The sequence below is a fragment of the Cucumis melo genome, chromosome 8 (assembly GCF_025177605.1).
Source record: "Cucumis melo cultivar AY chromosome 8, USDA_Cmelo_AY_1.0, whole genome shotgun sequence".
NCBI classification, from domain to species: domain Eukaryota; kingdom Viridiplantae; phylum Streptophyta; class Magnoliopsida; order Cucurbitales; family Cucurbitaceae; genus Cucumis; species Cucumis melo.
The window spans coordinates 9,293,318-9,318,979 of NC_066864.1; the positions used below are offsets into that span (position 1 = coordinate 9,293,318).

The 25,662-nt window shown below is 34.8% G+C and overlaps 1 protein-coding gene across 6 annotated transcripts; it reads right to left on the reverse strand.

The window, feature by feature from the left end:
• Positions 1-19,174: 19,174 nt before the first annotated feature.
• On the reverse strand, positions 19,175-22,858 carry LOC103497261 (tRNase Z TRZ1). 6 transcript variants are annotated; one of them, XM_008459379.3, is made up of 10 exons: positions 22,770-22,853; positions 22,618-22,699; positions 21,745-22,004; positions 21,274-21,436; positions 21,113-21,183; positions 20,808-20,903; positions 20,336-20,449; positions 19,807-19,875; positions 19,624-19,698; positions 19,175-19,431 (listed from the first exon to the last, which is right to left on the reverse strand). In XM_008459379.3, the coding sequence occupies exons 3-10, from the start codon at positions 21,973-21,975 to the stop codon at positions 19,357-19,359; spliced, it is 894 nt and encodes a 297-aa protein (XP_008457601.1). In that variant the 5' UTR covers positions 21,976-22,004; positions 22,618-22,699; positions 22,770-22,853; the 3' UTR covers positions 19,175-19,356. The 6 variants fall into 6 exon arrangements, with proteins under 6 accessions (XP_008457601.1, XP_050945094.1, XP_050945095.1 ...); XM_051089137.1 differs by having other exon boundaries at positions 21,745-22,035; positions 22,770-22,826; XM_051089138.1 differs by having other exon boundaries at positions 21,745-22,030; positions 22,770-22,825.
• Between the last annotated feature and the right edge of the window lie 2,804 nt (positions 22,859-25,662).

The window sequence follows — 25,662 nt, forward strand, 5'->3', positions numbered from 1 at the left end:
TTCAGAGAAGAGTATTTCAAAACCCTTGGAATACTTCAAGAGCATATTGCATTTTTTAGATGGTTTAACCAAAGAAAAGAAGTTGACCATCTTTGTACTATCAAAGAAAAAGAATCATGAAAAACTCAAAGAGGTGAAATCAAAACTGATTTTCCACCAATGGAAGATGTTGAGTTCAAAAGTTTTTATAACGAGAATGTTATTGCAAAACCCTTTCAAATCATTAAAGAATCAGAAGAGCATAAAACCCCTACAAACAAGGAAATAAAAAGTATTTGAGTTCAAAATAACTATTCCAACAGAATGCTTTCTTCAATTGCAAGCCAAGTTTTTAAATTAGAAGAAATCATCAATCCTCCTTCTTCAGAAGAAATTCCTAGTCACTTCCAACCTTTGGAAAAGGTAAAAATAAAAACCCAGAAACAAAAACTTCTAGATAAGATTAACAAACACCTGGAAAGCTTAAAAGGAGAAAGTTCGATCAATGTCATTAATGAAGAAGATGTTGCCCAATTCATGGAAGATTTTGAAAATCTCTTCGTCAATAAAGAAGAAAAACAAATCAATAAAATAAATTTTGGAAAGTATATCAATAAGAGAGATCAAATTAATTTTTATCCTCGACCTTCATTTCCAAGAGAAGGATTAGAGCAAAGACAGAGATATTCAATAAATACTGAGTTCAATGGAGAATCGATATATGTTTGGAACCTTGATGGAACTCCAGAATTTCAAATCTATGACATATTAAATAATATGTTGACTTATGCCATAGCCTACGAATCTAATGGTCATTCAAATAGAGAAGTCGTCATGCTTCTAATTAATGGATTCAGTGGAAGTCTCAAATTGTGGTGGGATCATGCCCTAACTACTGAACAAAAAGAAGCAATAAAAAAACATAAGACAAAGGTTAGAAGGATAATTAAAGTTAAAGAAGGAACTTTAACAACTCAAGAAATAGAAGAAGAAATAGAGAACGCTGTAGAAACTCTTCTCTATGTAATTAACCTGCACTTCGGCCTAGGAAGTGACACTAATGTAGAAAATCAAAGGAAAATAATAAAAAATCTAAAGTGCTCCTCTATGGAAAATTTTAGATGGTATAAAGATATGTTCTTACTAAGAATTTATATCTTCAAAGACTTCAATGCTAGACATAGGAAAGAAATGTTCATTGATGGATTTCCTAGCTTTATGGTAGAACGTGTCTACAACTCTCTTAACAAAGCATACCTTGAGCAAATACCTTGGGAGAACCTTACTTATGCTCAATTAACCTTTAAAATTATAGAGTGTGGTTTAGATATCTGCAATGAGATAAAAATTCAAATCAAAGTTCAAAAGCATTCAAATCTTCATAAGAAAGAAATGAAGACTTTTTATTCTCAATATGGATTTGAGAAAGTCAAAGAACCAGGTTCATCTTCAAGAAAAATTCGTCCAAAAAACTATAATATGAAACCCACATATTATAGAAAATCTCGAAGGTGTAACGCCCCGAAGATCGAGGTAAAATTTTAGTATTTTATGTGAATTTTTCGGGAATTTAGGATTTTTGTAAAGCGATAAAATAATAATATAATATTTATTTATATTATTATCATTAGGTAATTTATCATTTTATTTTAATATTAATAATTTTTTTTATTTTATTTATTATTTCTTATTTATATAAAATACTAATATTATTATTTAATAATTAATTATTTAATAGTAATATTTTAATATAAACTTTAATTAATTTCATTTAATATATTATTATTATATTAATATTTTATTATTAATAATTATTATTATTATTTAATTTATATATATATATATATATTTAAAAAAAAAAAAAAAAGAAAGAAAAGAAAAGAAGGGAAACCCTCGCGAGCCCCCCCATCTTCTTTTCGTCTTCACCATCCTCGCGCGCCGCAACCATCTCTCTCTCTCTATTCCGTTTCAGCGCCGCCGTCCACCATCCCTTCTCCGTGCACGCCGCGTCTCCACCTGCCCCGCCACGTTCCGTCTCCCTTCCGCCTCCAGCGTCATCAGCTTCATCGTGTTCGTCCGCCGCGGCTCCCCATCCATTTCCGATTCGCTTCCAACCGCCGGCAGCCGATAGCCCTCCCTCTTCCTCCGTCTCTGTCACCGTCGACGGCCCCACTTCAGTCTGTGTTCCCGACGCAACCCTGAACGCCGAGGAAAGCCACCCACGTCCGCCGTCGACGTCTCTCACTTGAGCGTTGTCGGGTGGAGCAAAAACCAGACCCGAGCCACGGATCCGATTCGAGCAAGCCGCGGGCTGGAGCCGAGTGAGCCGGGTGAGCCGAGCCGAGTCAGGTGAGCCGAGCCGAGCCACGAGCCGAGCCGCGAGCCGAGTGAGCCGAGCCGCGAGCCGAGCCGCGAGCCGAGTTGAGCCGAGCCGCGAGCCGAGTTGAGCCGAGCCACAAGCCGAGCTGTGAGCCGAGGCCAAGCCGAGCCGAGCCGAGGTGGAGCCGAGCCGAACCGAGCCGAGCTGAGCCGAACGCCTTCAAGCCGAGCCGAGCTCCTTGTTTCACCAAGCCACCTAAGCCTTCCTTCCTCCGCTCTGGGTCACGGTGAGTCTTCGGTAAGGATTGTTTTCGATGAATTCCCTAATGTTGCTACATCCGATTAGAGTTTGAATATTGGGATAAGATATGGCCCTACTTTTCTCCCTTGAAGGTAGTACAGAGTTGACGCTTGAGTTCTCGGGTCTCGCGGTAGGCTTGTTTGGAGGTAGTTTTCCTTTCCTTGGGTAAGTCAACGGATGTCGCTTCTGACCTTTTTAAAACGACTTCTACTAAAGTCATCAACTAAAACCTTCGTGTTTCGTTTAGGTGGGTCTGTTGAGCGTGGATTCGATCGAGGGGCATAACCGAGTATCAGGTAAGGGTTTTCCTACTACTGGACCTCGGGTCGAGGCCGGAAACATAGTAATCCACAGGGGATTACACGTTAGTGACTATACTAAATAAGTGTATCTGTGTTGATTGATGAGCACTGTTATTATGTTTCTGTCTGATGTAACTGAACTGCAACCGCTAATTGTAGATTGAGATTTTAGATTGATGGACGTTGATCATGGGATTAGACGGGGAAGGACAGTGAGTTCAGTTGGTTATTTAGCTGTTTGAGTCTTGGGGCTCTTCCATAATGGTATACGAATAGTTGACGCGTGTAGCAACTGAGGGTGTAATGGTTTAAGCTTATACTACCTGGCCAGTAAAGCCTTTAGGGAAATTGTAAAATGATTGATGATTGTGGTATGACTGTGGTAGACGATTTAGTATAGACCGAGGGGTAACGGTTAGCTTCATCTATGGGGTAGTGTGCCTTACTGATATGTGCATCCTTCGGGAGCACTAGACTGATGTGTGCATCCTTCGGGAGCACTAGACTGATGTGTGCATCCTCCGGGAGCACTAGACTGATGTGTGCATCCTTCGGGAGCACTAGACTGATGTGTGCATCCTTCGGGAGCACTAGACTGATGTGTGCATCCTTCGGGAGCACTAGACTGATATGTGCAACCTTCGGGAGCACTACACTGATATGTGCAACCTTCGGGAGCACTAGACTGATATGTGCGTTCTACGGGACCACTAGACTGTTATGTAGGGTACCCCCGAATAGGAAGTTAACTGTTGTCCCCAACGGGCCCAGTAGTGGGTCCCTTACTGGGTATGTTTATACTCACCCTTTTCTCTTCTTAAACTTTTCAGGTAAGGGCACAGCGAGGGGCAGACCGACGAGAGGCAGGAAGGACGCGTGAAGGCCATATGGACGCGTCTGGTTTTCTGATCGTTTCCGCTATGTATTTTGTCAGAATATTTGACTTGTGGTTTTGAACTGATAAATTGAGTTTTTATTTGAGACTTTATGATTGATTTAAAATAGGGTCCGAAACTGTCTTTTTGTAATGTTTCTAATGCTTTTAATGAATCGTAACTGGTCCGTTTTAAATTTTATGTCGAATGGTCGAGTTTTGGTATTTGGTAGTGACCTCAGCTTAGTCCGGAAAGTTGGGTCGTTACAGAAGGTACAGCAAATCTTATACCCCCAAGAGATATCACAAATATTCAAATTACAAAAAAAACTGCTCAAAAAAAGCAAAAAGAAACTAAAAAAGGAGGCAAATCAAATAAGAAGATTTTTTACTACAAATGCAGAAAAGAAGGACATTATGCCAACAAATGTCCCCAAAGAGGAATCCATGAGATAAATGAAGAAGAATATTCTTCAAATTCAACCGATATTTCTGACTTTAATTTGCAAAAAATTGTAGATGAAACTGATTCAGAAGTTTCAAGTCAATCCTTCTCAGATGAAGGGCCAAGAGCATGTGGTTGTATCAAAGACCCATGTAAATGTGTTTTAAATGAAATAAATGTTTTAACTTCCAAACAGGATTTGTTATTTCAAACTATTAACCATGTTTCAAATGAAGAATTAAAAAGAAATATTTTAGAAACACTTAGAGACTCTCTAACAAATGAGTCATCTTCAAAACCATTTCCAAAAAGGAAAACAATTCCTGAAAAAAGTCTTTCTGAAATTTTAAAAACTCTAAAAGAAGAAACACCAATTTCTATTGATGATTTAAAATTTGAAATCAATTGTTTAAAAAGATAAATTTCTCAATATAAGTATAAAATTTTAGAAATAAAAAAAGAAATTTCTCAAATGAAACAAAATGATAATTTAAGAGATTTAGATGTAGGAAAAGATTTCTTAAGTAATTTAAATTTTGAAATCAATTTAATTTCAAGAATAAGTTTGCAAAAAGGGTAATTATAATGCGTAGCAATTTTTAGAATAATTATTAAGTATGTAGCAATATTTTTTAAAAAATTGCAAATATAGCAAAGTCTATCGATAGACTTCTATCATTGATAAACTCTTATGGTTTATCAGTGATAGACCAACATTTGCTACATGGTCTATCAGTGATATACTCCTATCATTGATAGATTTTGATCAATTTTGCTATATTTGCTATTTTTTTAAAATGTTGCTATATACTTCATTATTTTGAATATAATTGCTATATTTGCAACTATCCCTTTCAAAAATGGTATTGTCTAATTACATTAAAAATTGAAGATTTAAAAATTACTTTAAAGGCATTAATAGACTTAGGTGCTGATCAAAATTGTGTTTAAGAAGGTTTAATTCCTACAAAATATTTTGAAAAAACCACAGAGGTTCTTACCGGAGTAAATGGAAAAAGATTAAATATCAAATTTAAACTTTCAAAAGTACATGTTTGTAATAAAGAACATCGTTTCAAAACTTCTTTTCTTTTTAGTTAAAGATCTTCGCCAAGAATTAATTCTTGAAATACCTTTTATTACTCAATTATATCCTTTAACAATAATAGGAAAATGTTTAGTAATAAAGAAATTTGAAGAAGAATTAATTTTTGAATTCATTACTCCAATTTTACCTCATAAACTTTTTAGAAAGTGATGTTTTGAAAAGTGAGCAAATAAAAAGAAAACAAAAAGAAATTAGTTTTCTAAAGAAAGAAATTGATTACAAAAGAATTGAAGAAAATTTGAAAGAATGTTGAATACAAAATAGAATAAAAGAAACTCAATTAAAAATTGAAAAAGAAATTTGTTCCAATTTACCAAATGCATTTTGGGAAAGAAAAAAACACATAGTTAATCTACCATATTCAAAAAAGTTTAAAGAATCGGATATCCCAACAAAGGCTAGAACGATTCAAATGAATTCAAACTTACTAACACATTGCAAGAAAGAAATTTAAGACTTATTAAATAAAAATCTAATAAGACCTTCAAATAGTCTATAGTCATGTGCCGCCTTTTATGTTAACAACACCGCCGAAAAGGAGCGTGGAGTTTCAAGGTTAGTAATCAACTACAAACCTTTAAACAAATTATTGGAATGGATTAGATATCCAATTCCTAATAAACAAAATTTACTCAAAAGAATTGCAAATGCAAAAATATTTTCAAAATTTGATATGAAATACGGATTTTGGCAAATTCAAATTTCCAAAAAAGATAAATATAAAACGACTTTTAATGTTCCGTTCGGACAATACAAATGGAATGTGATGCCTTTTGGGTTAAAAAATGCACCATCTAAATTTCAAAAAATTATGAATGATATTTTAAATAATTTTCAAAATTTTACAATTGTTTATATTGATGATTTTTTAGTTTTTTCTCCGAGCATAGAAAAACATTTTAAGCATATCAATATTTTTATAGATATTATAAAAAAAATGGTTTGATAGTCTCTTTACTAAAAGTCAAATTATTTGAAAAAAAAAATAAGATTTTTGGGCTTTGAAATCCATCTAGGAAAAATTAAGCCCATTCAGAGATCAATTGAGTTTGCTTCAAATTTTCCTGATCAAATCTTAGATAAAACCCAACTTTAAAGGTTTTTGGGCTGTCAAAATTATGTATATGATTTCATTCAAAACATAAGGCCCATTTGCAAACCATTATACCAAAGGCTAAAGAAAAATCCAAAATCGTGGTCGGACAAACATACTCAAACTATTCAAAAAATTAAGTCTTTAGTCAAATCAATCCATTGTCTCAGTTTAATTAATTGAAAAGCAAATCTTATCGTTGAAACTGATGCCTCTGATATCAGATATGAAGGAATCCTAAAACAGTGTTTAGATAATACCGAATCAATAATTCGATTTCATTCAAGAATTTGGAATGACACACAAAAAATTACTCAACAGTGAAAAAGAAATTACTTGCAATAGTTCTTTGTGTTAAAAAATTCCAAGGTGAATTAATTAATAAAAAATTCATTATCAAAACTGATTCGAAAGCCTTAAAATTTGTATTAGAAAAAGATGTAAAAAATCTTGTCTCAAAACAAATTTTTGCCAGATGGCAAGCCATACTGTCTTGCTTTGATTTTAAAGTTGTGCCTATAAAAGGAGAACAAAACCCTTCAGTTGATTATCTATCAAGGGAGTTTCTAACTCCAAAAATTTCTCTTCTTTCTAAAAACTCTCTCTCGAAAGAAAAATGAGTTCGGAAAAAGGAAGTGCTAGAGGAAGAACAAACTCTACCTCTTCAAAGGGCCATCGCCCATCTTCTTCTTCTAATTCTGAACCCTCACCTATGAGTGCATATCAATATACAATGGATTTAGGGTTTACCATAGTAACCCGATCCAGATCAAGATTGTCCAGCATATGGATTGGGTCCCCTACGGAGTCATCAACTCCACCTAGGCCTTCGGTCAATCTTATCCGTCCTTCTGGCGGAGTCATTCAAATGAGGCCTCCTGCCTCTCCTTCATCCAATAGGGAGTCTTCTACTCCTCCTACAACTTATTCTCAGGCTGTCACCCTCGATAAACGGTTTGTGCCAAGACCCGAGATCAAATCTTATTTTCAAAAGTCTATCGTTGTTTATGATCCTATCATAGAACCCGAATATCAAAGTCTCACTTTAGAAGAGATGGTTTCAAAAATCTTTCCAAAGGACTTTAATTTTCTTCCTGAAGACCTCAAAAAAAAAGAAAATTTTATGAGTTTATTTTAGTAGACACAAAGTCTATAGAAATAACTCATGTTCTAGACAAAAATGATCCTTAAAAAATTGCTTACTCAAAATTCAAAATTTTTAAAGCAATCAATCCAACTCATTGGAATCAAGGAATTTTTATAGAAAAATCTCTTTCGAAACCTTTTGTTTCTCAATCCTTCTCATACCAAAATTATGTCAAAGCTTGGTATAGAGTATTTTGGTTTTCAAATAGAAACCACTCGTGGTTTATTTCTTTTTGTCAAAACGCCTATAAAATTAATTTTCCCTTATGGTTTATTCAATGGTGGACTAATTTTAGTCTTACAGACGGTATTCTACGAACTTCAATTCAAGAATCATATTTTTATTTTTCAAGAACAATTCAAAAGAATTCTTTTCATAATTCAATGAGATTTTGCCTCTACTTTCAAATTCTATGGATATTTTGTTGGAGCTACAACACAACATCATATCCTCAATACAAGATGTTGGTTAAGAATCTAAAAATCAAATGGTGAGAAAAATACAATTTTCAGCATGCTATCATCAAACACATAAAGGAATGGTTCGAAGAGAACGAATATCTACAAGACATTGATCAAAGAAAGAATGCCGAGTTCTTAAATGACAAATCAAAACTCCTTGTAACACTCGCACAGGCCACAACTGATGCAGATTTCCAGAGATTATTATCAACAACAGTAAATGCTTCTTCTTCTTCTAAGTCACCATCTTCTTCCATACATGAAGACGAAGAACAAGTAGATCCAGAATATAATCTAGACGATCCATTTCTCGACTCACAGCCTATGTGAGCTCCGAATCAAAAACTTGTTTCAAAAGAAAAATATGTTCAATATAGAGTCTTCTAAAAGAAGATTTCTATTCAAAATTATTATATTTACTTTCTGTACATATTAAAAATAAAACGAAAATGTAAATTCTCATCTTTAGTGTAATTAATGAGTAAACTTTTGTAAAATTCTAGTTTACTCTGTAATATTGTTCTGTCATTTAGAAATCCAGGAAAAAATTGAAGACAACAAGCGCCAATAAAGACCAAGTCCAAAGAGTTAAAATGAAATTATGTATTTCATGGAGTGTTCGATTACGTTTGATGGTCCTGGCTGTAAGTCACAATAATGAAGCGCGGTGAGTCCGTTGGTTTGTCAGTAATCCGACGTAAGGAATACAATTAATGGATACATAATTTACTACTTGCAAGAAAGGATAACAAATATGGAAAAAATCTTCAATTTTCTCATGGAACAATGGCCGACAAAGTCTTAATATGATATATATCTTCTTACTTAAAGATAGTAATAATGTTAATAATTAATATGTGTATAATAAATATGGTAGTTAGTAAAGATGTATAATAATTTAAGTTATATAATTATAGTTGTTTATTATGTGGAAGAAAATTTCCACATTGTATTTGTACGAAGATGGATTCTTGTCCATAATTAATTTTCTCATTTATATAAATTAATTTAGCTTTAGTATTTTAGAAAAATGAGAATCTTATCATATAAGGGGTCTTGTCCAGTCTGATTCGATCTTATCTTCTAGTTTTCCAAATTTCAATTGTGTTTCAAATCCGAGGTCTATAAATAGACTTCCAAGTTGTAATGTAAAGCACATCGCAAAATATTATCGAGCTCTAATTCACTAAGCTCTTAATATTTCGACTGCTTTCTTCTTGTAATCTATCGATCCTAATTCTCTTTGCGGTTAGCATTGAACAATTGGTATCAGAGCCATCAATAAAATTTCAATTTCCTTTTAATTTGTTTTCAAATTTCATTTCCGGAGGAGAAGAGAGAAGGTATCAACGAAATATATCCCTTCCTATTGGCTATAGCCTTTGCAACTAAGCGAGCTTTGTAATGCTTCATCGTTTCATTCGCTTTATATTTTACTTTATAGATCCACTTGCATGCCACTACATTATGGCTTGGTGGAAATGGAACGATGCTCCAAGTTTTTATGTGTTCCATGGCCTAAATTTCTTCATTCTTGGCTTGGTTTCAGTGTTCATATTTGACAGCTTGGTGGAAATACAATGGCTCAAGTGTGATGGTGACATTGAGGAGAAAATGTTTGTGGTCTTCAGCAAAGTTTTCAAAGGATAAGTGATTGTTGATAGGATAAGTGGAGGATTATTTTGTTGGTTGGTCTAGCAACGAGTTACAGTGATAATCTTGTAAAAAATTAGGTCGATTATGGTTTCTCGTGGATCTTCTCAGAGGAGGATCTACTGCTGATGTTTTCTGATGTTTCTCAGTTACATCATTGCAGCTATAATCAGTGATACTAATAGTTAATGGAATTTCATATGTGACTTGATGGTTGGACATTTCAATTGCAATATATTTTTCTGAATTAGTCTCAACTAAAGAATTGGTTGAGGGATGTGCAGCAACATCATCATTCTCAACTAGAGCATTATTTGTCCCAATATTGCTTTTTAGAGCATCATGTGTAGAATCTGTTGTTGGAGATGAGAGGACAAAGTCTCTAAAAAGGTTATTGATTTCAGAATCCGTTGAAGCTATTTTATTGATGAATGGGAAGAACTCTTCATGAAAGACAATGTCTCTTGATATGACTATTTGGTGGCTTTGAAAATCATGCAGTTGGTATGCTTTCATTCCTACTGAATAGCTAATGAAGATGCAATGATGGGCTCGTGGCTTAAAATTTGTTCTTTGATTGGCTAGCATGGAGGCATGGCGTAGACAGTCGAATACTCTCATGAGTTCATACTCAACTAGTTTATCTTGAAGAAGATTGTACGGGAATTTGTTTGCTAGCAAGAGAGCAGGAGTTCCACTAATGATGTATGTTGTCGTGAGAACACAATCTCCCTAAAATCGTAAGGGAACTCATGAATGGAAGAAAAGAGCTCAAGCCACATTTAATAGGTGTTGATGTTTTCTTTCGGAAATTGAAATTTGTTGGGATCTCTCAATGCATGAAAACTAATGGATTGTCCCTTTTGAGGTCAAGAATTCGGTAAACTGCAATTAAGGAGCATTGTTAGTTCAAAACAATCTAATAACTTTTGAGAATTGAGTTTCTATAAGCTAAAAAAAATTTAGGTATAATGTGTATGGCATTTGATTTGGCTTTCAAGAGGTATGTCCATGTGCATCGGGAACAGTAAAAAAGTAACCATAGTCGGGCTAATATGAACTTTAAAGGGGCCACAAACATAAAGTGTATTACGTCAAAAGTTGAAGAAGAGGCATTATTATTGGATTTAAAAGATAATTTGATGTTGTTTAGCAAGGGCACATGTAGAACATGGACTAATATTTTTGTCTAGACTAATGTGATCTTTTGATAGAGTCAATCTTTTATGAGAAAGGTGGCCTAAACAAGAATGCCAAGTATCTATATGGAGATTAAAAATAGTGTGGATGTAGTATTTTGTGAGGACTTAACTGAAGGGAAAAGGAGGTAGAGGTCATTCAAAACACTTTGTCCTGCCAATGGTTACCAATATTCAGTTGTCCTATATTAGACAAGAATCAGTAGAAAAGGTAAGGTTGATTTTCTTATCTTGTAAAAGGGTACTTACTAAAATGAGGTTGAATTTAAGCTTAGGTACAAATAATACATCTTGTAAGATGTGGTGGTCAAATATGTGTATGTCACCAAAGAATTAAACATGGACAATGTATTTGGGGAAAGTGTGACTATGATGTTTTGGACTTTTCTCCAATTATGGAACATGGAGTGTAAATGAAAAACTTGTCTGGAAGCACTGGAATCTACTACCCAGAAATTGGAAAAGGTTGGTTTGGATATACTTGTGGTATGGGCCATGACAGTGGTTGCAATCTCAGGAGTGTTCTTAGAATGAGTGTTAAAGAAGTTCCATTAACTGACTGATTTGTTGAGGAGAAAGACTTGAGAAGAAGTTTGGTGATTGAGTACTAAGGGTGTAAACAGATTGGGTTGGGAGATATTCTCAATCTTACCTATATTTTTGGGTTGGTTGGGTTGCCTACATGAATAACATGAATTACGTTTCCAATCCAATCCGGGTTGGGTTGTCAGGTTGTATTATTTTTATTTTTTTCGGTTCTAAATTTTAATGTTTGTAAATGGAAATCATCAAGCGTAAATCGAATATGTTTTGCATCAAATTAAGGAAAAAAAATCTCGGAACTCATAGGATTGTTTAACTTTTATTAGATAAATAAATAATAATGAAATATAATATATATTTATTTATATTTATATTTATTATATTAATTCAGGTTGGGTTTTGTTAACCCGAATTTTTCAACTCTTCAACCCGCAACCCAACCTAACCCATATAATATGGGTTGGGTAGTCCGAGTTGTCGGGTTGTCCAGGTTATTCTTACACCCCTATTGAGTACTAGGAGCAGTATTATGAGTGATAGAGTTAATTGATGCTGATCTCTTGGAGCATTCTCCACATTGTTGTTTAAGTTTCTTGAGGATACCCGTGTACTTTGTAGCATTTATTAGCTATGTGGCCTTTGAATCCATATAGTGGGAGCAAATCAGGTGATTATTTTCTTTCTTACTTGAATTTGAGTTTTTCTTTTTGGCATCACTGGTGGAGGCAAGCAGTATGACAAATTTAATTAAAGATAGGAGTGAGTTGCCTATTGTGGTGAGAGAGCGTTGATGTTCTTCTTGTATAATCGGTTAGAAGAATTTTGTTATGTCTGGAATGGGATTCATTAAAAGAATCTGTGCTCTAATGTTTGCATATGATTAATTAAGTTTCATAAGAAAGATCATAAAAAATTTTAAATCAAAGTGCTCAAGGATTTTATTGATGCCACCACAAGAGCATTCATCAATAGGTTTGTAATCACAAAGAATTTGCCATACAATTTTTAGCTTTGTTTAATAGGCTTCAACAGAGAGTACACCTTTATTTGTGGTTACTAACTCTTTGCGAAGCTGGTAAACATGAGGGTCGTTGCTTTGTTTGAATCGATTCTTGAGTTCATCTCAAATCGATTTTGCAAACCTAGAGTAGACAATGCTTACCGCGATTTCTTTGGAGACTGAATTTAGAATCCATAAGGTAATGATATCGTTACATGTTGCTGATAAGATTTTCTCTTTGGCCCTAGGTTTTTTATGGTGCCATCAATGAATCCTTCTTTTGTTCTGTCTAGACAGTGCAATCATCATTGTTGGAAAACGAACTAAGGCTAGACGCAACAGAATTAACATAACAAAAATTTCTCTAACCCTTAGAACGTAAACAAACCGTACATAAAGAATTAAATCACGAATAAACATACCTCTGTGTCGATGTTCTAAATTTGAATTGTCTTGTTCTTATAAAAATGATCCTTCAATTTGTATCACTAAAACGTTGCAAAATCACAAGTATTCTTTGACAGTATCCACACACGAACTGAGAATTCAACTCTTTGAATTTAGGTCTACTCAAACCTCACAAAGTGAGAATGGCGACTCTCTATATTCTCTCTCTGTGCAGAACAAATTTTACGTCTTTGGTTGTAAAGTAAAATAAGACCTCAAAGGTCTTATTTATAGGCTATCTAGGGTTTCCTAATAAGCTTAGGATTCCTATTAAGCTTCCAATTCTGCAATTGGATTCATTAATTACATCTCCTAATAAGTTTCCAATTCTCCAATTATGGGACCTATTAATTACGTTTCCTAATAGTATTCCAATTCTCTAATTGGATTTATTAATTAACCAGCCTAAAGACAAATTTGATCTAGTCCTTTCGTGTGTGACCCATTAAAGATAACGTTTGATTGCATCAGAATAGATTAATTTTTATGTTTGACACTATGATAATCTCAAGTCTAAAGATCAAAATAATCAATTATTTGAATTTATTTATTACACGTGTTCATGTAATAATCTCAAAATAGGGTTAGTCCAATTCTTATTCTCCAATAAGAAAATATGATTATAATTTATGTCTCTACTGATGGAAAAAAAATACTAGAGGCATGCTGCAGTGGAAGGTATAGAACCAAGTTTTAATTTATATGCATCTAAACGATTTAGAAGTAAACAAGCTCATGCTATGGGATGGTCCTAAGCGAGAAGCCAAAAAGGTAAACGAAGAACTTACCTTTTATAGTTCTGGGCTTCTTCTTTGAATTCTTTTCCTTCTCTGCCTGATAATCACGAACAAGGACAGCCACCAAGCTGACCTATTATGCTCAGGACCAAGAACGGAGTTGTGGGACTTGGTTTTGTAAAGTCAAATTTAGAGAAAGATGGTGAGCGATGTATCGTTTAGGTGTTTTCTATGAAAAACCTCATAATTTTCTCATTCTGTAAATGAGAAGTTTTGTATGAAATTTACACGCAAAATGCATGTAAATTATCTCATATATTATCAACACCTAATCAATTTCATTAACTATTTAATGAAATTAGTGGCCTTTAATTCACAATTGGTTGCCACATCGCTCACTAACATTTAGTAATCTATTGGCACCAAATGGTCAGAAGGTGTAAACATTATTGGCACCAAATGGATATTTAAAAATAAGACTGATGAAACTGGATGTGTGACGAAAAATAAAGCCAGATTAGTAGCTCAAAGGTATACTCAAGTTGAAGGTGTTGACTTTGATGAAACGTTTGCTCCTGTTGCTCGACTTGAAGCCATTCGACTTTTACTGGGCATATCATGCATACAGAAATTTAAATTGTATCATATGGATGTAAAGAGTGCCTTCTTAAATGGGTACTTGAATGAGGAGGTTTATGTTGCTCAACCAAAAGGTTTTGTAGATTCCGAGCACCCGAAGCATGTGTATAAGCTCAACAAAGTCTTATATGGACTAAAGGAAGCTCCGAGAGCTTGGTATGACCGGCTAACTGTGTACTTGAGAGGTAGAGAATATTCCAGAGGAGAAATTGACAAAACCTTGTTCATACACAGGAAATCTGACCAACTGTTGGTGGCTCAAATTTATGTTGATGACATCATTTTTGGAGGATTTCCTCAGGATCTAGTAAATAATTTCATTAATATTATGCAGTCAGAATTCGAAATGAGCATGGTTGGAGAGCTTTCATATTTTCTGGGACTTCAAATTAAGCAAAAGAATGATGGCATTTTCATATCACAAGAAAAGTATGCCAAGAATATGGTCAAAAAGTTTGGTTTGGGACAGACTCGAAATAAGCGAACTCCAGCTGCGACACATGTTAAACTTACAAAAGACACTGAAGATGCTGAAGTTGATCACAAACTTTACAGGAGTATAGTAGGCAGCCTATTATACTTAACAGCAAGTCGACCTGACATAGCTTATGCTGTGGGAATATGTGCTCGTTATCAGGCAGATCCCCGCATCACTTACCTAGAAGCTGCTAAACGAATTCTTAAATACATTCATGGGACCAGTGACTTTGGAATGATGTATTCCTATGATACCACTCCCATTCTAGTTGGATATTGTGATGCTGACTGGGCAGGTTCAGATGACGATCGTAAAAGTACGTCTGGAGGTTGCTTCTTTTTGGGAAACAATTTAATCTCTTGCTTAAGTAAGAAGAAAAACTGTGTTTCTTTATCTACAGCTGAAGCTAAATATATAGCTACAGGTAGTGGTTGTACACAATTGATTTGGATGAAAAACATGCTGCTTGAATATGGCTTCGATCAAGACACTATGACGTTGTATTGTGACAATATGAGTGCAATTGATATATCTAAGAATCCCGTTGAACCTAGTCGAACTAAGCATATTGATATAAGACACCACTTTATTTGAGAACTAGTTGAAAGACAAAGTAATCAAGCTTGATCATATTCGTTCAAATTTACAATTAGTCGATATCTATACTAAACCCATGGATGCTAGCTCATTCGAATACTTACGTGCTGGTTTTGGTGTGTGTCGCACTTAATTTCGTGATTAGCTATAAAGATGGTACATATCTCCACGTTTCAAATCTTTAGAGTTGTCAACGCCGTTTTCGAAGTAAATTGAGGTCTTTTCGGCTAATGGGGTTCTTCTTTTCATTCATGGATGTTTAATTTCTGACTATTTGAATTTTATTTTGGCTATTTAAACTGAGATCATCTTAAGTCGTTACACATTCTGGAGTTGATACATCAGTTGAAATTTCTCATCGGTTATTCGAATTTTTTCGTCATAGTGAATACTCACAAGGGTGTTATGTGCCTAAGCAGTCTGAAGATGCACCTAATGTCATCACCTTTTCGCCTCCTCCAGTACAACATGCAAGGGTCAGAGGTCACCGGTTCAAGAGCACTCCTCCCTGGAGACCTTATCGGCTTCCGTCTGAGAAAGTGCAGGGTGAGGCCTCCAGTAGGTTGCAGGAGTCTTTACGTTCTGAGGCAGTGCCTGAAGTCGGGGAGTCTGCTGCTCCTGTCTCTCCTATTGTGCATGCACATCGAGCTTTTGAGGTCACTGTATCGGATATGGATTCAGATTATTAAGATAATGTTCCGTTAATCCGTTTGTTAAAGAAACCCTCAAGGCCAGTTACGCCGAGAGGCTCCCTTCTGATCCCCCGGGTTCCATTCACTCTCAAGAGAGCTCATCAACCAAAGGGGTATTCATTCTAACTCCAGGAGACCCTCGACGCTCACCAGCTATACCTTTAGGTCATTCTCCCTCTGTTCACCCTCCTCGATCGAAACTACCTATTTCGCAACCGGATGCAGTGCCTGCACATATTCTTGAAATCGCTACTGTTGCACGTGAGGAACAAACTGATGGTTCTCAAAATGATGATCAGTGTGCTTCTTTTAACCAGACTGAGATACCTCCTGAAGACATTCCTCCTCCTACTGATGATCCCATTGCACCATCTTCTGAAGGAAGGCCAGAGTCTCCTAAAGGTCCTAAACCCCTAAAAAGAAAAACTCAACAGGCTAGAAGAAATTTTACCACAAAAACTGGCAGAAAAAAAATCCCTGCAAATGTTCCATCTGTTCCCATTGATGGAATTTCTTTTCATCACGAGGAAAGCGTTCAACGCTGGAAGTTTGTGATGCAGAGGAGAATTGTCGATGAGGTAAATATATCTGACAAACACCAATCCTACATGAGTATCATGAACCTTATCCATAAGGCTGGTTTGGAAAAAAAAAACTATCTCGAATGTTGGCCCTTTGTATCCCCAGTTAATTAGAGAATTTATTGTCAATCTACCTGATGAATTTAATGATCAGAGTAGTGCTGACTATCAGACGGTGCACATTAGAGGGTTCAAATTTGTGATTTCACCTGGTGTGATAAATGGGCTTCTTAGAAATACCGTTGATATTGACTGCTCTCTATCATGTCCTACTACTGAGGGTTTAGCTAATGTCTTATCTGGAGGGACCTTGTCAACATGGCCTGTGAATGGATCCTTGCAGCTGCTCTCAGCGTCAAGTATGCCATTCTGCACAAGATTGGCATTGCCAATTGGTTCCCTTCCTCACATGTCTCAAGCATATTTGCTGCCTTAGGTACATTCTTGTATCAAATTTGCAATAGTGATAAAGTAGATACGGGTGCCTTCATTTACAATCAACTGTTGAGGCATGTTGGGTCTTTTGGGGTCAAGGTTCCCATTGCTTTTTCGAGGTTGTTCTCCAGTCTGCTACTTCATCTAAATGGAGCAGTGCTTACTGCATCTGATGCTCCTGGACCTGAACCTAAGACAATTGCACTTAGCTACAGACTCTTTCAAGGCAATTATGTGCCTGATATTGACCATGATGTGCATCCAACTCGGGGCCCACGTATTTTCGACACTACTGACTGGAATGACTCTGCTGAAGGCTTCTATGTAGATCGTGAGTTAGCTACCCGCATTATTAATTCCTTGACCGCTGAATCTCGTGCATTGACTAACTCCATCACTCTGTTGTCTAAATGTTGATTAGAGGTTGATGCTTTCATTCGACATTTGAAGTCTTCGGCACCATCTACTAGTCGTCAGCAGCCACCATCTGGTTAATGTCATTACTTTTTAGGTTCAAAGGGGGAGTGAATGTACTGAGAAAAATATTGTAGGATGTTTTTTTGTTGGTTTTGGTCAGAAATGGATAATATTCTGGCCCTATTCTTTTGGTGACTGTAGTTTTCTTTTGTGACAGATGTAGTTTGATAAAATCATCTTTTGTCTCCTACATTGAAATATATTCTGAATGGAATGACATCTGTCTTACTAAGAACTAACGGCTGCGAATGAATGAAATGACTCTGTGGTGCTGCTGTTGTTGAACCATAAAAGAAATTCCTTTTAGACAAAAGGGGGAGTTTGTTGAAGTTTAGTTAGTCTAAAAGAATATCTTTTAAATTAAAAGAGAAGATATATTTGAGAGAAGATAATTAATGAATATTTGATTCTCCTATATTTATGGAATCTCTCTAATTATCTCCAAGAATATAATAAGTTCCTATTCTTTAGGGATCTCATTAAAGATACAAGGCATATACATAGCTGGAGATATATGTATATATTGGGGTCTTGAAGATCGGCTGAAAAAACGCAGAAAATAGAGAGAAAAGTTTTTGTTGCTAATACGAAGAAGTAACGTCCGATTTATCATTGAAACGCCCTCTACAAAAGGTAGCTTGACCTTATGACTTCTGAAGCAACTTGATTATCTAACGTTGAGGTTTGTGGATGAGTAACATGCAGAATGAGACTATGGTTAGTCTGATTAATGATTGAGTCACGCATACATTCAGGGGGAGCCTGACCATCCGGCGCTGTCATCGGGAGTCTTCTTTATTCCAGGAGAAGCCTGGAGTCTAATGTTAATTCACAAGTCATATAGTTTTAGTATTGAGATGTATACATAAGCTATATTGTTGTTTTGGTGTTTATGGTGACTATTAATAAAATTACTCATCTAAGCTGTGCGCAGCTCTCCAGACGTAGGCAATATTGGCCGAACTAGGTTACCAAAGTCTCATGTGTTATTCTTTTCTGTTGTCTCACTAGTTATTACTTATATTATTAGCTGCAATCGTAACTGAAGGGTCCTTGATTATCTTTTACTGTTTTTCATATACAATATTTACATAGAATCACTTATAAATGCACACAACTTAATTAATCCAAAAGAAAAATATTAAATAATTAATAGTACAGAGGTGTAAGTTTTAATATCAATAATAAATATAGTTCACAATATTTGTAAATCTTAGCTATGTCTTATCCGCCCGGAGGCCGCAATTTAACTCATGGTAGCACATCGTGGATTATTTGTGAAGGCGAGCCATAAGTCTCAATTTTGATAAGTTTTTCTTAAAACAATTCGGTTAGCCATTGTTGAGCTTTTTGTTTTCTGGTTTTCTCAACTTTTTCTACGACTTGTAATTTTAATCACTTCTTATCATTCTCGGAATTGGTGAATAGTGCTTTATTAACGTTACTTTCAAAAACAAACTAATAACAGTTTTGGCATATTGTTACAGAAGGTTTTATTGATAGGTTCCGTATTCTTAATATGGATTAACTGAAGTTTGAATTGTATTGTTTGATTCTAAAAGTAAAGCATTAGATTGAGATTTGGTTTTGAATCTAAATTGTGCTTCCTGCGTTATGTTATTCACCTTCCTTTTTTACATTTGAGAGATATATTTGAGAGACATTAATCACGAGCCAATTTAAAGCACCCCACTTTTGCAATGAAATCATTCAAGAAAACAAATCATGAAAAATTACAAAGAGAACTAGCAAAAAAAGAAGTTTTAAAGTATAAAAGTGAGCAAAATGATTTCCGGAACACTTCTAAATAACCTGTGAATATAAAATCGTATTGGTCGGGCACCCCTCATCAAAAACCTTCTGTTAGCGCAGAAACTCGGCCTGCCAAAAGTGGAGGTAAAGTAGATATGGCTTCCTGAATTTCCTGAAACCAAAAAGCAGAAAATGTATTTAGCTTTACCAATACATACTGGCAAATAAAATGTTAGTCTTCTAAATCCTCTCTAGAAAGGAGATGGAAGTGTGAAGAAGGGGATGTCACCTAACAGAAGCCTTGCACAATAAAACTTGTTAAAAACATGAACTTGAGAGATCAATAAACTGGCAGTAGACGTACCTCTGTAGTGTAGCGAGCTGAAAAGTGAATCAGAAGAATCGCTTTGTTCTTAAACTTTTTTGCATGATTTATTATCTGGGTCGGATCATCAACATACAACGCACACAAGCATGTAAAATTATAAGATATGAGTTGCTGAATGAATACAGGAATAACAGGTATTACAATGTTGAGTAAACCAACCTCAAACAAGTGAGTGTGTCCGTATTCTCTAGCATGCTCCACCGTAACTCTATTTTCAAGAAATGTGCTCTGCATGAAGGATTAAACCTCAATAGAGGTAGAACCAACCTTACCAAAGTGATAACCAACACCATTTTCTCTTTCCAATCTAAACCTAAGGGCGTGTTCAGAAGTGTAAAATCTAACATCAAATTATTTTTCATCGATTAGAAGCATGTTTTCTAAATGATTTTTAACATAAGTTTAATCATGTCAAAGTTACTTGCAAATATATCTTATACCAATCCGAAAACATGTAGAACCCCATATGTAGGAAAAAATCTGCATTCTAATGCTAACTGCCGTTTTATTAAGCTACAATGCATTCATAAGTATACATACTGCTGTCTTAAAAGAGGGTATTTATCATTCAAACTCACTCTGCAAAACTCTACTTCTATTGAAGAGGTTAATCAAAAGTAACAATAATCAAACAAACGTTTGAGGAAAACAAGATTGAGACATAGTGTGTAGTCTTCTAGTACCAGACCTCCATAACTAGGATCTTCGCCCTCAATACGTCAATATTATTTTCATCAACTATAAAGTCGGACGTGGTATCCCCTGTAAAAGCCACTTCAGGCTCGGTAATTGTGTAAGTAATCTGGCACAAAGCAAAATAACCAAAGATAGTAGTGTACTTGGGGAGAACTTTAAAGAATGGGGAAATGCAAAAGAAAAAGTATAATCAAAGAGGCATTAAACTTTGTTTACTTTAACTAAGAAATAAGGTTGAAATTTAAGGAAATAAAGTGAAAAAGAACCTGATTTCAACCAAATGACTGTTGTTTCAAACGCTTCAGGTCACCTACCTGCCATAACTCTCACAAATTCCTAATCTAATTGTTCGCCAAGGCAGCCACTAAACCCTTTTTCAATGATGGAATGTATAAAATTTAAGTTTTTCAAAGTCCATGTGTTCCAGTACCAAGAAATCTATGAATCTAACAGTTAAGACAAACCTCTACACCAGATAAGCGGAGTTTCTTGATCTCGTTGCCAGATAGTCCCAAGTAATCTTTCTTAAGCTTCTGCTTTACAGAGTAAAGTAGATAACCCTGCCATAGTTATAGGTAAATTTTGAACATACAAGAACAAAATCATCAAATATGCCAACATAAAAATAGCAACCTGCAAAAAGTATATACTTTTAACCAAGAGCTCAGAAGTTCAAATCTCCAACCCATATATTGTAGAACTCAAAAAAGATAAGAATAAACCTAACAATAATAATAAAATCGAAGTTTATGTGCAAGAAGTAGGCTACCTGGCTGTCAATGACATGGTATGTCCTAAACACCCTCACTTTGAGGTCCCTTCTCAATGACAACTCTTCCCCTGCAAAGAAAATATATTAAACCTAACCATGAAAGTTGGGAACCAAACTATTCATTGGACAAAATAAGATGATTCAATAAGAGACGGTACCCACTTCCAAGCCAATCAAATTACATCTCAGCTCAGATTGATCCAATCTTCTATGCACCTCTAAAAGATTTTCTACATCATTCTTTATAGATTTTGGTACAACAATTGTTGGTGGTCGCATTTTGTATAATCCACGGGTAGCAACGTACAAGGGAAGTCCCCCCTATTAAGCACAAAAGCAACTGATGAGCTATAGATGAACAAATGGCAAAAAGGCTTACATCCAAATAGCTGTTTGAATTGGAAAGATAAAACTAAATTCAAACATTAAATAGATACTTGAATTTATTGAAGATAGCTGCAACAAAACCAGTGGAAATTACTAGACTTCAAACCCTAAACCCTAAATCAATGAAATTCCACTTTAACATCAACTAAACGTATCAACCGTTAGGTCTCCCGCCATGGGAACAACCTCAGACGATAACAAAATGGTTGAAAAATGAAGCAGAGTGAGGGGCCTGGACTTACAATGTGATCCATATGACCATGGGAGATGAAGAGGAAGTCCTGGCTTATGGCCTTTTGAGGGCAGCGACCAATATCAAAGGCCAAATTGAGTGTTGGAAAAATGACGCAAGTTTCATGGCCTCCAATGGACAAGCCCTTAATCGGGTATCCTGCAATTTGTATTCCCTTGCTCATTTCCATCGGGTTCGAGTCCAAGTTTTTGCTGCTAAAGTTGGCAGTTCCGGCTGCCATGGTTGAAATTTACCAACGGCGAAATAGACCTTGTAGGAGGGAAATTGTCACCAAACTAGTCTATCATGAAACATGCAATAAAAGGTTCCATAATATGAAATCGTAGCATAGCATCTAAAAAATTCATGAATTCATAGCATAACATCTCATACACTCACGCATAAACTAACATTCAATAATAAAAACATATCGTGTAAGCTTTTCTAAAAATTGTTTGGGTTCATCTTCGATTGATTCAAAAATCTCAAAAAAAAAAAAAAAAAAACAAAGAAATGTTTGGCAAAAAAAAGGTAGTATTTTAAATCTATTTTGCTTGACATTTTCAGTAATAAAGCTATGAATTAAGCCCCAATTTAATACCAAAACAATAAGGGTTTCACTAAATTTATGCCAGCCATCAATGTGTATTCAAGACTTTCAGATAAACCCTCAAAACGTACAAAAGAATATCAAAATCCTTCAATTACTTCTGGTCGTTGGCTCCTCAAAATTCACCTAGATATGCTACCGGACAGCATTTTCAAATCCTTTAAATATCCAATCTAGCATCAAAGTATTATGGATAAGTTTAATTCAATGCCAAAACTCTCTATGAACATTCAAGATCTCTCAAGGAAAACTTATGAAACGCCAAAAACTTACTGAAAATCAAGAATACTATTAGCAGAGCAAATCTCCAGTGGCGGAAACGGTGTACGGCACAAACAGAGCTGCCGGCGTGGTGCTGTATAGAGAGATCAATTTAGAGAGAGAGAGAGCAACGATGGAAAGAAAGAAAGGGAGGGAGTTGCTACCCAGCTGTGCGCGGCAAACAGACGCAAGAGAAACTGAGAGTGAAGGAGAGAAATGTGGGGGCTGGGGGTTTTGCGGGGGAGTTCCAAAAGAAAAAAAAAACCTAATCCCAAAATAACAAAATAAATTAAAATATTTATAAATATGAATCTAAATAAATAAACATGGGAACACTTGTAACAAAATCTATTAAATTAGTCATTTTTTAAATATTTGAAGTTTGTCATTTCATATTTCTTCCTTCCACGATTCGTCTTCTTCCTCTATTTCGTCTTCTCCGTTCTTGCATGCTATTTCGTCTTTCTTCTTTCCTTTTTTTTCTTTTCTATGATTTCTTTCTATCATATTTCTTATTTTTCAATTCTTTTTTTTCGTTTTGATTTCTTTCCATCGCCTTTCTACTTTTCCTTTTTTTTACGCATTTACATCTGGGTAACCAAATCTAAACGACCTTGTATAAGAGTGTGTAAAAAAAAAATAGCAAAATGCAACGTATATAAGACTGTGTAAAAAAAATAGCAAAATCTAGATTGTGTATAAAGAATCTTAAAAAAAATCATTTAGATTAGAGTAGCCAAATGTAAACAATCGTGTAAAAAAAGTAAACGATTCTGTAAAAAAAATAAAAGATTGTGTATAAAGAATCTTGAAAAAAAATCATTTAGATTGGAGTAGCCAAATGTAAACGATCGTTTAAAAAAATTAAAAGATCGTATATAAAAAATCTTGAAAAAATTCATTTGGATTGGAATAGCCAAATGTAAACGATCGTGTAAAAAAGTAAACGATCATGTAAAAAAAAGTAAGCGATCTTGTAAAAAATCTAAACGATCGCGTACCAAAATAATTAAAAAAATCGTGTACCAAAATTTTAAAAAAATCATTTAGATTTGGGTCCCCAAATTTAAATGAACATGTAACAAAATTAAACGATGGAATTGAAAAACTCATATCTAAATAATCGCGTATAAATTCTAGTCATATCTAAACGATCGCATATAAATTCTAGCCATATCTAAACGATCAATAACCAAATCTAAACTGTCGCAAATATATTAGGTGTGCGTTGTTGACGGCGGGGTTGACAGGACATTTTTGGTATTTTACACGGTGGGCCTCTGGGTTTTTTCCATTTTTGGAATTGTTCTATAGAGTGTAAATATTTTATCACTTTTTTATATTTCTGAAAAGATCCCTAAACATGGCCATATTTTACTTTATTTTGTCAATATTTCATCATTTTTAGAATTTTTTCAAAAATAGAACAAATTGATAAAATAATTATGAAAACGTAAAAAATTCCACTGACCCAAAATGGAAATTGCAAAAAAAATATTCAAATCAACAAGCAATTAATTGGCCACATGCGTGCGACTAACCTTCTACTAAACAATCATCGTACGCAATTGTGTAGACAATGATATAATTAATACACGATTGTATAGACAATGGTATAACTGATACACGATCGTGTAGATTAGTTAGTATAAACAATGGCAAAAAGCTTTAGATATAAACAATTGTTTAGAGTACCTTGAAAGATTGTCGGATTGTAAGCACAATCGTTTATGTAAGTATAAACGATCGTTTTGAGAAGTCCAATAGAAGTCAAGCCCAATCATCCATAATTACATGATCGTGTTAACTACGATAAACGATCTTTGACCACGGTAAACGATCATATTGAATGCAGTAAATGATCATGTTGATATTGGTAAATGATCGTGTTGATTATGGTAAACGATCGTGTAGTTCAATGTAAATGATCGTGAAAAGATTCAAACTATTGACCTTTATAATGAAATACAAAATTCTTACAGTAATATTTACATCTTCTGAACATTTGAAACGAAAACGAAATTTAGAATTCCTACCACAAACAAAAGCAAAAACAATCTTCATAATGAAATGCAGGATTCTTACAGTAATATTTAAAAATTTCAAATATTTGAAACGAAAACGAAATTTAGAATTTTTACCACAAACAAAAACAAAAAAAAAAAAAAAAAACGATCTTCATAATGAAATATAGAATTCTTAACAAAATTTTATAATCGTCTAAACAATCAAGACAACAAAAGTGATATTTAGAATTCTTATTGAAAGCAAACTCACTGTAACAGTTTTGAAAAAGGAATATAAACGATTTTGATATTGTTGAATATGAGGAAGAAGAGAAATTTTTTTTTTGAAAAGGCAATATTATTATACTAACAACAAAAATGACCTCACAACCTGAGGCTAAGGCACTAAAGTAGAAAACATTCATAAACACAAGGAGAAACAAAAAGCATCAAAAGAAAAAACAACAAAAGCACCAAAAGAAAGAACAACAAAGTCACAAAAAAAAATATATAAAAAACAACAAACCCAAAACAACCCCACAAAACAAGGAAAACAACAGCATAAAGAAAACGACCCCATAACCCAGGAACAAGCAGACAAAAAATGAAAAGAAAACAAGCTAAATAAGATCTTGAGCATCCTTACGCCAAGAAACAACATGAGCACAAATACAAGTCTGAATAAGTTGAAACAAGACAATAGGATCACGAGCCTGACCACCATGGAGATGATGATTATGCTCATTCCAGATAAAGTAGATCGTAGCATAGCAGAGAATGCGCCATTGCTTCCTCCCCACACCCTTCTCAATACCCTAACGACAAATCAAAGACAACTCAAACCCTTAACACCCAATCCTTTGAGAGGAAGCCATAACCTAAAGGACCTAATACCAAATATCCCACCCAAAAACAAATGATCATGAGACTCAACACCCCCCTCATAAAGAATGCACAACAGCGGAACCAAACTATCCTACCTACGCAACCTATCTCTCATACCCAACCTATTTTTGATGGCTAACCAACCACAAAAGGAATGTTTGGGAAC

Coding starts and splice junctions, on each gene's coding strand:
- LOC103497261 (XM_008459378.3), bottom strand. CDS start 21,975: ATGGCAGCCGGAACTGCCAACTTTAGCAGCAAAAACTTGGACTCGAAC. Junction 20,450..20,807: donor TCCGCTTATCTGGTGTAGAG/GTTTGTCTTAAC, acceptor GCTTTGTGCCAG/ATTACTTACACAATTACCGA. Junction 19,432..19,623: donor CAGCTCGCTACACTACAGAG/GTACGTCTACTG, acceptor TTTTGGTTTCAG/GAAATTCAGGAAGCCATATC.